General features: G+C 37.2%; 2 protein-coding genes across 13 annotated transcripts in view; one reads left to right on the forward strand and one right to left on the reverse strand.

Annotated features, from left to right (window-relative positions):
* Positions 1–13,903, reverse strand: part of spri (sprint) — a 1,202,745-nt gene that overhangs the window by 432,964 nt on the left and 755,878 nt on the right. For 2 of the 12 annotated variants that reach the window (XM_067781454.1, XM_067781452.1), the window contains exon 1: positions 5,059–6,086. The exons of 6 other annotated variants lie outside the window; for them this stretch is intronic. Coding sequence is in view for 1 of the 6 variants with exons in the window: in XM_067781450.1 (XP_067637551.1) it covers positions 4,932–4,946 (15 nt within the window). In the remaining 5 variants the exon portion in view is untranslated. 4 more of the 12 variants (XM_067781456.1, XM_067781451.1, XM_067781450.1 and 1 more) reach the window with 4 other exon arrangements.
* Positions 1–13,903, forward strand: part of LOC137249703 (protein brown-like) — a 77,197-nt gene that overhangs the window by 7,504 nt on the left and 55,790 nt on the right. The window lies entirely within an intron of this gene.

The following is a 13,903-nucleotide window of genomic DNA, read 5'->3' on the forward strand; positions in this document are numbered from 1 at the left end:
GAATGAAATAGCTTTAAATGAATATAACTTTTGGAAGTAGGAATGAGATCTAATTTCTTATTCCTTTCGCACCCCTGGTCTACCGAAGGCGGATTACACACCCTCAGCTATCGTACTGTTCAATAAATTGTTTCTACAGAAGGAACTTCGCCACTTCATGTATGGCAGCCTTTGTAAATTTCTAAAAGATCAATGTAATTCAAGGAATGTAATAGCTTTAAATGAATATAACTTTTTTCTGTTACTTTTATTACATTTTTTACAAATATGAACTATTAATTTGTATTAGCTTTAAATGCTGGCTGATGGTAGTGGCGACCTTTTAACTGGCATAAAGACTTAAGTTGCGGAGGCAACACTTCTCCCCATTGCTAGCAATCTAGGGAGAAAAGGATGTCGATACCCTAATCGCCGATGATGGAAAACACATTCCGACATACAACCGAAGTTAGGATGGAAATATCCTAGCTAAAAAATTACAAGGCGCCACTGGACGCCGGCCGAATTCAAACAAGGAGGCGAAGTGTTGGTAAATGACTTGCATCAACTGCTACTTATGTAAAATATGGTCCGATGGGCGGCTGCCTCCTAATTGGAATTTAGGTGTTCTCTGCCTAATCCAAAAGAAAAGCGATCCCGCAAGCTGCGCCAATTACCGCGAAGTCAGCCTGCTTAATATCGGGTATAAGGATCTATCTAGCGTCGCTTGTATGCTGTAATGTCGGAGTTTAAGTTCTCTGCAAAGCTATAAGGGCTCTGCCAGATAACGTTGAGCAACACCACCAGCCCCGTAAGGACGGAGAAAGACCTCTCCGAGCCATTCTAAACCAAACGAGGCTTCGGTCAAGATGTATTAGAAAAGAGGCCAAAAAAAGGGTGTTGCGGTAAATGCGGACAAGACAAAATAATTGTTGTCATCCATGAAAGAATCGGCACATTCGTGCCTTGGCACCCACGTCACTGTTTTGGAATATAAGTTCGAGACTGTGAAGGATTTCGTCTATTTGTCAGTTTAAAATTAAACGGAGAATGACCATATCCAACAAGTGCTACCCTGGACTGAGTAGGCAATGGAAAAGTAAAGTACTCTCACGACGAACAAAAATTACGCTCTACAAGCCCTTATCATACCTTTCCTGATGTATGCCTCCGAATCATGAACGGTGACGAGGGAAGATGACATGGTTCTTGGAGTATGGTAGGAGGTATAATGATGAGCTCGTTAGAGCTTCACGCTGATATGACGATAGTGCAGCGAATAAAAAACCCAAAGTTTCGCTGGCTAGCTCATGTTATGCGAATGAATGAAGACGCTCCGGCCAAGAAATTATTTCAGTCTACACCGCAGTTTGGATGCTGAGGAAGGATGAGACGTCCACTGAGTTGGGAGAGGAAGGTGAAGGTTGATTTCACCTACCTTGCTGCTCCAAATTGGCGTCAGTTATCGCGAAACAGAGATACCTGGCGTGACTTGTTACGAAACGGCGAAAATCGCTTAGGTGGCTAAGTGCCAACTGTTGATGATGATGAGTTTGTTTGTTTATTTTAGTTTTCAAAACATTCTGCCTAAAATAGGGTCCATTAAAATTTTATTTAGCTGTTTATTTTACTGAAGCATTTTTTCTGTTTTTAATTTTGATTCCTTTAATTTTATTTCTTACTATTTTATTTGATGATTTCATTTTATTCACATTAAATTTTCATCTCTCATTCTTAAAAATCTTAAGTAAAATTGAACACACCATTAAAAATACCAACATATAACTATATTAACTGAGCACGAGTTTAAATATAGTACACAAACAATCTTCTGTAGTGAAGAGGAGTGGTACAATGCCAATAACAAAAAGCACGCCTAGTACAAATTAATATAGAGACAGAATGTCTCAAATTGTGCGAGAACGTGAAAATGGGATAAAATTTAAATAAGCCAAGAAAGCAAATACCACACAATGGTTAGGCGATTGTGATTTCAGCAGTTTGACCGCGGTTCGATTCCCGGTACAACCTGTTGCAATAAATAAACATTACGAAATTGCCTGACGACGATGACGTGGCGGTTTCGAAATGGTACAACCGCAATATGCCAGTAAATGTTTTCTTCTTTTCAGTTTTTCCCAGTAAAACCAAAAATAATAATTGAATAACAATTATCATTTATCGGTGTTAAGCTCATTAATTCTTAAAAATTTTCATCAGCAGCTAAATATGAGTTCATATCAAAATTAAAAAAAAACAAGTAAGGACGGGACTGTCTTCGGCTGTGCCGTTCGTAATCTCCGAATAATCGGATGTATAAGATAAGAAATATATAGTGAACAGATCTACATACCTAAACGATTTTTAAGAAAAATATAAAATAAAAAATGGCAAAAAACCTCCTTATCTGAACGATCGGTTGTATGGGATATATGTTATATATAGCTCCGATAGAAATGATTTTTACAGGAAATTTTCTATGATATATTAGAATATATATCACCAAGTTTCACGTTTTTATATTAGAAACTAAGGGAGAAATGGCCAAAAATCTTTCTATCTGACCGATCGGTTGTATGGGATATATATTATATATAGTTCCGATGGAAATGATTGTTTTATGAAATCTTCTATGATATATTAGAATAAATATCACCAAGTTTAACGTTTTTATATTGGAAATTAAGGGAGAAATTGCTAAAAATCATTCTATCTGAACGATCGGTTGTATGGGATATATACTATATATAGCTCCGATCGAAGTGATTTTTTCAGGATATCTTCTATGATATATTAGAATAAATATCACCAAATGTAACGTATTTATATTGGAAATTAAGGGAGAAATGGCTAAAAATCTTTCTATCTGAACGATCGGTTGTATGGGATATATATTATATATAGCTCCGATGGAAATGATTGTTTTATGAAATCTTCTATGATATATTAGAATAAATATCACCAAGTTTAACGTTTTTATATTGGAAATTAAGGGAGAAATTGCTAAAAATCATTCTATCTGAACGATCGGTTGTATGGGATATATACTATATATAGCTCCGATCGAAGTGATTTTTTCAGGATATCTTCTATGGTATATTAGAATATATATCACCGAGTTTCACGTTTATACTTTTTAAATAGCGGCAGGAATGGCCAAAATCGTCTTATCTGAACGATCGGTTGTATGGGAGATATATGTTATAGTGGTCCGATCCTACCGGATCCGACAAATATCTAATATAATACAAAAATACATCCTTGTGCCAAATTTCATTGAGATATTTCAAAATTTGAGGGACTAGTTTGCGTTCAAACAGACAGACGGACGGACAGACGGACATGGCTATATCACCACAGTTCGTCGCGCTGCTCAATTCGGTATACTTAATGGTGAGTCTATCTTCTATATTTCTCAACGTTACAAACATCGGACCAAAGTTAATATACCATTTCATGTTCGTGAAAGGTATAAAAACAATCGGTGTTACTTAAATAAATAAAATAAATGTAAGGCGCGATAACTTCCGAAGAGATCTAAGGCCGATCTTCTCTTCCAATTTGCGTCATGCTCCTCTTGATTTTCTCTACAAATTGGCCGGACGGGACCTACATGTTTTATGCCGACTCCGAACGGCATCTGCAAGGCAGATGAGTTTTCACTGAGAGCTTTTCATGGCAGAAATACACCCGGAGCACTTGCCAGACACTGCCGAGGGGCGACCCCGCTTTGAAAAATTTTCTTCTAATTGAAAAACCTTATTTTTTAAATTTTGATGTTGCTTTGCACGGGGTTTGAACCCAGGGCATACGGTGTGGTAGGCCCATACGGTGTGGTGGCCGCCAATCGGTGTTACTTATTTATTGCTTAATTTGGTAGTAGTGAAGTTTAGGGGCCCCACCCTAAATTTGTGCCAAGATTTTCGAGTGAGGTATCAAAAGACGCGCATTTACGTCTAGATTAAGAATCCGGAAGCGGAAGTTAACTTTTTTCACCCGTTCAAAAGTTATCGGCGAAAAGCAGGTTTGTGTGATACCTATTGTTCCCGCATGTTTACAATCTTTTAAGCGCACACATCACTTTACTTTTTATATTTGGTATGTTAACAAAATCCAACTTGCAGGAATGAACGAAAAAATTATGTTAAATTTCACTAATTTACTTATAAAATATCAACACAAATATTGCAAAAAATTTCTGTCCAAATGAAAACATATGAAAACGAACAGTGTTGCCAGCTCAAGCAGGTAATAAAACAAGGTTTTGTTTGATATATAAAACATCTATGTATATTTAGAAGAAATTTCTATAATAAAATTATGTTTTTATGGGAAAATGATTGCTAACTTGTCATAAATCGAATAATAAGTCGAAAAAATGTGTTAGTGACAAAATACTTAAATTTTATTTTTTTCAAAAAAGGTTTAACTAAACATGCACAGTAATTCTGCGTAGAACACCTTTCCCTCATAGGCGGGCTTCGGCCGCGCTTATAAAAAATAACCCTGGACTGGTGATGTCCTTCTGTGTATACACCCTGCGGCGGTAGCCACGGTTATACCACACACCCGGACTTGGCATGGCGTAGCCCAGGGTTATTTTTTATAAGCAGAAAGGTGTTCTACGCAGAATTACTGTGCATGGCGCAGCCGATGTTTGATCGGCTAAGGGTGTTCTACGCAGATGACTTGAGAAAAGCAAGTAATTTCTTGTTCAGTTAATTTCTATTATTGCTCATCTGGCAGCACTCTTCACCATCAGGTGTTTTTCTTCAACAACGAATCAAGTGATTAGTGTATTTTCTGTATTTTTATTACCTAATTGCATATTAATTAGAGAAATTAGAAAAAATTTTTTCACTAATTCGTGAATATCAAATTGTATTAATCTCAAATCATCACTCAAAAAAAAGGCCCAATTTTAGGGTGGGGCCCCTAAACTACACAATTACCTTTAATTTCACCATCAATCACTACGCAAGCATTTTTACGAAAGCAAGTACCGGCAAAATTCAACAAATTATTATATAAAAAAAAATTCAACAATTAGTTTTTTACGCAATTACGGCGCACACTTACTCATTCAATTCTAAACACATTTACTTTTGTTGTTTTATTTAAAAATTTATTGTTTTTGTTATTTTGTAACGCTTTTTTCTTTTGCACTCGTTTTTTGGCTTTTTTTCCTTCTGCTTTTCACGTTGTTCTGCTTTATCACTCAGTTTTTTCTCTACACTTTTGCCGCGCACACACAAACACTTTGTTGTTGATATTCTAGCTGATAATTATAAAATACAGAACACAAATAATCAATGTTATCTACTTGCTTTTTCTTTGTTTATTTATTTTAAAATTTTTTGTTGCTTTTTTAAGCAAATTTTTGGCAAATTTTAACGATTTGTAATATTTTGACTTCAGCGCTTTTACACATTAACACAAGAATTTGTGTATATATTTTAAGCAAACACACCACAATACGCATTTCCGTATCGCTATATTTCTAAGCGTTTTAAAACAAATTTTTTTGTTTTTTTTTTAATTATTATTTTTTAATTCTTGTCTGAAATTTAAAGCACAAAAATGCGCTTCACTCGCTCAAACTCAGCCTTCGCCGGTTTTTTGTGCCCTGTTTCCATGCGCTGCGCTGCGTTGCGTTTCGTCTGCCTTTTTTTTTTTGTTGTTTTAGTATTATTTTTGTTTGTTTACTTTTTGTTGTTGTTTGTCAATTTTAGTTATCGTATTCACTTCGACAATTGTGAACTCTGCCTGCCTGTCCGTTGCCTGCAGCGCACAAAGCTCACCAATTAGATAATTTTTGTGTTTGTGTTGTTGCTTTTTTATTGTGTATTTTAATTCTTAATTTTATGACAGACAAAGCAACAACAATGCAGCTACATTCCCTTGCACATGCACGTGCAACTTGTAAAGTTTATTTTACACATTCTACTACAAATTTATTGTTTTTGTATTTCAATTTTTATCTTTCTTTCTTCATTAAAAACTTCAACTTCCAAATTTCTGAAATTTTAAAACCCACTGTTATCCGTTTCACACGACCGCACCATGTGGATTCTAAAAAACAACTGAGCGTAGCCAACAAGCTATGGCCGGAAAGTTTCGCAACCAACCCGCCACCGCGTCAATGCTGGCACCGGTGCCTAAACAACCACAAAAGCTTGTGAGCTAGCAGATGACACCACACACCACTTCAAACAAATACACCGTAAGCACCTTCAAAACTACACAGCGTTTTGGCTGTTATGCTCAGACGCACATATACTCAGTTTACTTGGCATTTGTTTAGTTTGGATTGTATCTGATATCTGCGAGCTCTATGTATCTCTATATGCCGGCTGGTTGCTTCAGCAAACAAAAGCATCGGAAAGTGGTTGTTAACCGAGCGTACGGCGCTATGTTGACGTTGTTAGTAGCATGTAAATATCCAAGGGCGTATGCAGGAGGGAACTAAAAACACAAAACTGAAAGTTAAACATCAACAACATAAAAGGTTTTTAGTTCCTCTCCTTTTTTTAAATTATGAGCTTAGTAATATTTATTTACATAAATTTATCAATAAGTACATACACATACATAATACTTATCTATTCTGACTAATAAAGTAACTAAAATGATAAATAACTTTGAATAACAATAAGACTGATAAGGTGCATAAACGCACCGGATACTGTGCATCTCTGAAAATATCGATAAGCATCGTTTATACGTGAATAATTAAAACAGCTGCTTTCTAATACTCAGAGAATGAGCAATGCAATTTAAAATACATCTCTGTAACTAAATAAAGTATGTGGAAACATACAATTTTGTTGAATCTGAAAATCACTTGGGGGATCACATTTCTAAAGTAATTACACCTTGTACTGACTATTAAATTAATATATCTAATACAACAAAATTTTGAATTACCAAATCCTAGACATGGTAGATATTGTGACGAATATTAGCAACACTAAGGGATACTATCATCTCTAAGCCAATACTAAGCAGTGCTTGTATGCACATCAACAAATCAATCATTATGTCTATACATATGTCCATACAAGCAGCGGAGAGCAACGCACAAACACATGCATATACATATCCCAGATACTCCCAAAAGTGGGCAATCATCTGTGGAAGTATCACTCACATACACACGCGCATATGAGAAGCTATAACGTGCATCTGTAGTTATAGCTGGTAATTTTATAGCTGGTAACTAAGCTAAATAAATTCTAGAAACGCCTAGAAGTATGCGAACGAGGAAATCGCAGAGTATAAAAGGAGGTAAAGCTGAGAATCACCAATCAGTTTGATTTAAGCACGCTATCTGTCGAGAAGTAGAAGTGTTATTGTGAAGTACTTTAATAAAGGCCGTTTTGCATTATTGAATAGTGGAATTATTTATTCAACAGTTTAGTGATTCGAACGTTTGTAGAAGGTTGCGAATAAGCAGAATTACACTAAATTAAAAATTATAACGGGCTGCTAGAGCCCACAGCTGGGTCTATAAAGCAGCCTTCGCTTTTATCTAGACGTCATTACTCTTTATATGTACTTATAAATACGTTATACTTGAATCTGAAAAAAACTGGGGTGTCCCTTTTGTGAAAGGCTGAATACGCCCTTGTACATATCTACTCTATGTTGTGGTGGAACTTATTGTTTCTCTCAAAAGTGGATATGTTTTGTGGATGGTAACGTAAGTGTTGATAAGTGGGTATGAAACTCAAATATGTTGTTAATTAAGTCGCATGAGACTTTTTACTGATGAGTGGGCTCTGCCTTCAGCTTTTATGACCGTCAGAGAAGTTCAGCTATTCCTGAAGCTTAACGTTGTCTACCAGAGGACTCGTGTTACTTTAAGGCAACTTCGGTCAGCAAACACAGTAATCTACAAGACACAGAAGAGCTCCGGACTATAGATTGCTGTTATAGCACACTGCTTGGCTAGGTAGCCTAATACTTCATAACACGCGTGTCCCTGATGCACCACAACCAATCCTAACAAAACCGTGTTTTTGGCTCTTAGATCATACAGGACTCCAGTGCATTCATCAGCTAGCTTAGGAGAAATTGTGTACGACTGTAAGGCATGTAAGGCTGCCTAGATGTCTGACATATGTGGATCTCTTCGATGATAAGCCTCTGCGTAGACTTCCTATACCTAAAACTTCTGTTGCATGGATTTCTGCCTGAAAAATAAAGGGGTAGCATCCCATCGGTATCGACTTTTTTAAGTTCTTCGCAGATGTCAGCTCCCGATTTCCCGTCATCAAATTTTAATGCATCAGTTAACCAAACCTGTGAGTCAGGGCCGGTATATGGATTCCCTGTTTCCCAAAAAGTTTTTCCACAATGGTCACCAAAAAATTTCCTTGAGATTCCTAGCGTAGGGGCCATCGCATCATGTATTTGCAGTATGGACTTTTCTATGACTTTTCTTATTTTGTCCCTTATGCCCTGCCTTGTTTCTGATCTTTAGCTTAGAGATATTTTGAAGTCTTAGTTCGGCAAGTGTTGCCTTTTCTCTATTAGGATAGGGAAAAGAGGTATTCCCACTAAGGCACTAAGTGCATCAGCAGGGTTCGTTTTTAACGCACCTTTCAGGGACAACTACTGGACAAAGAGTAATAACCAAGTTACAAATTAATAGCAACAACATGAAACAACCATCAACATCTAATAAAGAGCTATCTAAGTGTGCTCATCCCACATCTCGGACCGCGTTTCGCTTTACTTCGGGTAAAGTGACGTACTAAGTGAGCTTTATTGACCTTCTCCCTCTTATGTATCTGCTGACCATATAGCATTTGCCAAAGGTCTCTTTCAAGCTCTATAGAGAGCGAAGTGATCGCAATCGAAGTCAAGGTTACCTGTGTGGAGCTAATAATGAACTTATCCATATCGAGTGAAGACTTATCTACCACTTCATGCGACTGCTTTAACCGTGGAATTTGGATAAACTTTCTGCTTCATTTAAATGCTGTTTTAACCTTCGACCACTTCTGCTCGGAGGTCGTAAATTCAACCCTCTCCCTTTTATTTTTATGGCCGTTAACAAAACAAGGACTACATAGTATAGTGTAATACTTGTATTGACCGTAACGAGAGAGTGAGAGGGCAATGGGCTCATCGTACATCCCAGCATTCTTTCAACATGCATGCATTGTCGCAGGGGTCTTCTTACTATCTGCTCCACTTTGAGCTTCCACGACAACTTACTGTATATAATGATTCCTTGATAGTTTGTACAAGGTTTCAGCTGTAGGGTCACCTCTCCTAGGTTAGGTCAATTCAAAAATCGTACCTTTACCATATTCGTGCTCTCCGCGTTGGCGCTCAACCCGACATCGGTTACCCAGGTATATACATATATCCCGAAACGCATGAGAGGAAGAGCTAATTACTTAAAGGCATTTTCAGCTTATGACGAGTGCATAGTCAACTGCGTATCCATTAAGTTTGACAGGTCGCTCGTCGCCTGAGCGGCTGATTGATAAACCGCGTCCACGGCCGAGGTGACATTACCATTATATACGGCGTGGCCCTGTCCATTGATTTCGTTACCTCATGGAGCACTCAGTATGAAGTAGTCTTTGGACAATTTAACATGCATGCCGCCAATCCATCTAGTTGAGGCTGGACATTAAAACAAAAAAAAAAAAACAAAAAAAAAATGTAAGGCGCGATAACCTCCGAAGAGATTTAAGGCCGAGCTTCTCGTCCAATTTGCGTCGTGCTCCTTTTAACTCTTTCTACAAAGTGGCGGCACGGGACCAACTTGTTTTATGACGAGAAGGGATTCAATCCTAAGGTACTTTCGTAACTGTGATTCAAAGGGTTGAGCCACTTGAACCGAAACGGTTTGGCGGTTCAGAGTTGCCAAGAGTGCCAACAGAGCTCCACAGAACCATATTCAATTTTCGTAGGGACTTGTAGTATTTAAAAGCCACGAATTTTTTGCGAGTTATAACTTTTTAACTTTTGCTCGTAATTAATTGCAAAACAAAGCGAAAGTGACAAAGAACTACAACAATAAATTGCAATAAAAACAGTCGCACAATGCATTGTAATAAATTTGTGGACAATTGAATGCAACGTAAGGGGTAGAATTTTAAATTTTCATAGGCCCTGGCAATGCAGTGGATCCATAAATATTTTCATATGTACATATGTGCGAATCAATGAACATTTGTACAACATATTTACAACACATACCATTGATAACTCTAATGTAGTTTTTCGATTGCCTTTTCATGATCGTTATTTAGATACTTTTTATATTAATTGTATATCGCAGTTGCGCTAGATTTTTTAGTTTTATCATTTGTTTGATAGTTAATCAGTGACTTGGACGTTGATATGTGGGCGTAACAGTTTTGTGGGTGGTCTTCATTAGTAGAACACTAACATACCCTGCAAAAAATCGTGCGTTTTATCCCTAAAAAGATTGGTCTTGGAGATCAATCTCTTTTGTCTACATTTGGGCATAATTGATCCCCTTTAGTACCTTTCGGGTACTGTTGGAATTAGTCAGTTCCAAATTTATGTAGCCCATTTTAAGAAACATAAAAAAAACCGCAACGAAATATGTAAAATAAAAAGGTTACAGGTGATTGAATCGAATTATTTAAGAAAAATTAGTAGCATTAATGTAGTAAAATATGGTGAATGACATCCGAACACAACTTGTGAACACAAAAACTAAGTAGCCCTAATATTTTAAAAACAAATTTCAATGCATAAAAATAACGGGACATCACCGTGACATCTTCGCGTAAAAAGTACCATTAGTAGTCAAAATAGCTTTGAACGAGTTTCAGCGGCGCGTATTAATTTGGAAATTTTGTGAAAATAATCCTGACAAAGGCACAAATATAATATTTCACCATAAGACTATCAATCTGTTCAGAGATAATAAAAGCATATTTAAAAAAAAGCTTCGGCAAAAAGTGTTATTTACAAGACAGTAAAGTACGTGCCAAGTTGAAAAAAGATACAGTGGGGCGCAAAGCAAAATCGTTCCGACAGTTTGGACAAAAATACCAAATTGATAAGAATACTACATAATTTGGCAGCTATGAAGATACAATTTAAAATAAGAAAATCGAAACCAGCTACTACAGAAAAAAGCACAAAACTATTAAATCCAGGTTGCGGATATTTTCGCAAAAATATTTTACCACATCTTCAACTTACAAATGCGTTATGGAGGATGAGAGCTACTTCACAGTGGAAGGCAACGAATGGCAGCCAAAGTATTACTTCAAGTACAGAAAACGAAAAGCTTCCGACAAAGTGAAGTAAAAAACTAAATTTCCAGGGAAAGTTTTGTTGTGGCTACCAATCAGTGAGCGTGGGATAAGTGAGCCCGTATTTTTCAAGGGTGGCTTAGCCGTTTCTGCTCAGATCTATACAGAGAAATGCATTCCGGAACTTCAAAAATTTATTAATTACAACCAAAAAAGGGGCAAGGTAGTGTTCTGGCCGGATCTGGCATCTTCACGTTATGCAAAAAGCACGCTAAGGGAGTTACTTAGCCGCAAAATCGAATTGTACCCAAAGAGTACAACCCCCAAAACGTTCCTCAGCTGAGACCAATTGAAACTTTTTGGGCAAATTTGAAAAGGCGTGTTTTTTATGGGGAAGGATACTCTATCAAACACTACTTGTTTAGTTAATAAAATCAAAAAGGAGCTTAAAAACATCGATACAAAAGGAATTCAAGAATCAATGAGGAAATTGCCGGAAAAAATACGAAAAGTAAGCCGTAATGGAGCAATTAATTATTTATAACTTATCTTATATATCTAGATATTAAAATAAATTAACGTTAAATAAAACAAATATCATTTCATACTTTGTTTAGATTCATTCACCATACGTTACCTGAATAAAATACCAATTATAGAAGGCTGAATTTTTTAACTTGCTTAGTTATTTAAATATAAAACGGAAATGAAACTAAAACAATTTTTATTATTGTTTTATTTTAAAATGGATTAAATCTTTAAGTTTTATTCTACTACCATTGAGGTTAAAAATGCGACTGGACCCTATTTGAGACCTTATTGAACCGAAAAGAGAGTAGTCAGAGGGATGTTAGAGGCGTTGGTTCCACATTAAAATTGAAGAGATGGTTGATGTCATGTAGGGACATATTGCAAGCAGGACATATATTTTGTATGCCGGGGTTGATTCTGGATAGGTAGAGTTTAACCTGTCACAGTACCCAGATAGAAGTTGAGCTAGAGTGACGCGCTTTTCCCTAGGAAGAGTGCAGTCCTCTTCTGCGAGTTCTGGGTATTTTTCTTTGAGAACTGTATTCGCCAGGCAATTCCCGGCATAGAGATCCGACGCCCGTTTATGGATATCACTGAGGACCTGTTTTTGTTCTTCTTTGCTTCGTACGGCTGTGTTCTCGGGTGCAGTATTTCCTCATAATGCTTACGGAGATGACCCCTTAAGCTCCTAGGAGGTGTAGCCTCATCAATCAGATGTATGTTGGGTAAACAACAGAAACTCTTTGTTCAGCATTTCATTTCTCTCCATAATGGGGAGTACTCTCGCTTCATTGTATAGGTGGTATTCTGGGGACATAAGAAGACAGCCCGCAGCGGTTCTGAGGGCCGTATTTTGGCAGGCTCTTCCAGTGAGTAACCTTTAAGCTTGGCGACCATGTCGGGGACGCGTAGAATGGAATCGGCCGGCCAATTCCATTGTAGGTGGTAATGAGCGTTTCTTTGTCTTTACCCCAAGTGCTGCCGGCAAGAGATTTGAGGATTTTATTACGGCTTTGGATTTTATGAACCATTGCGGTTGCATGCTCTCCAAAATATAGATCTTGATCGAACGTCACACTCAAGATTTTTGGGTGTAAGACAGTCGGTAGCGTAATGCTATCGACGTGGATGTTCAAAATGGTCGATATTTGGCGCGTCCACGATGATTTGGTCGGTGACAATGATAGGATTCGTGAAACTGGAGACATTAGGGAGATAGCCGTTTATCTAATTACAAAGCTCATTGATGTGTGGGCCTGGGCCTTTGGTCATTATTGTGCAGTCATCGGCGTAGAAAACGATAGTGACTCCTTCTGGTGGTGAAGGTAGCTTCTATATGTAGAAGTTAAATAGAAGTGGGGTTAAGACGCCACCCTGTGGTACCCCTTGGTTAATTCTTCTTTGTTTAGATGTTATGTTCTTGAATTGCACCGATGCTTGCCGACCAGACAGATAGTTTGCGGTCCCCCTTTTGAGACTTGGAGGAAGGGAGAACCCTTCCAGGTCTTGCAGTAATGAAAGGGGATTGGTCCTAAAACTTCCTTTCGGGTATAAATGGGTATAACTAGTATGAAAAGGACATGCTCATACAAAAGGGAATATTTGAATTCACACAAAGAGATCAAAACTGGCATTGGTCGCATACTCCTTTGCGACTCATCCCGGATTCATCCTAGACTAACCGAATTTTTTGCAGGGTATTTATCTAACGTTGTATATGTATACATACATTTGTACATTAAAAATTTTGTTCTTGCTCAATCACTGTTGAATTGTGCTGGCTTGTCGTAGAGATATGATTCTAGCCATATGTTTGATATATGCACGGATATGTGGGTGTGCCAAAACTAAACTTATTATATACAAAATGTTTGTGCTTACAATCGGAGTCATATGAATTGCATATCCATACTATTAGTACCCAAATATGTATATATATATGTATGTACAAACACATGTACCTAATTGGGCTACGCATTTTATTGGTGGGTGTGGTGGTTGCGTTAAAAAAAAAGTTGAGAAAAAATTAAAATTGTACGATTTTAATTTTGTTCGGGGAATCATGAATGGGAATTTTCTAATAGGGTATTTGTATTGAAATAGAAAAATAAAGAGCAACTTGCACAAATATTTAGGTG

This window comes from Eurosta solidaginis, chromosome 4, assembly GCF_040869045.1.
Source record: "Eurosta solidaginis isolate ZX-2024a chromosome 4, ASM4086904v1, whole genome shotgun sequence".
NCBI classification, from domain to species: domain Eukaryota; kingdom Metazoa; phylum Arthropoda; class Insecta; order Diptera; family Tephritidae; genus Eurosta; species Eurosta solidaginis.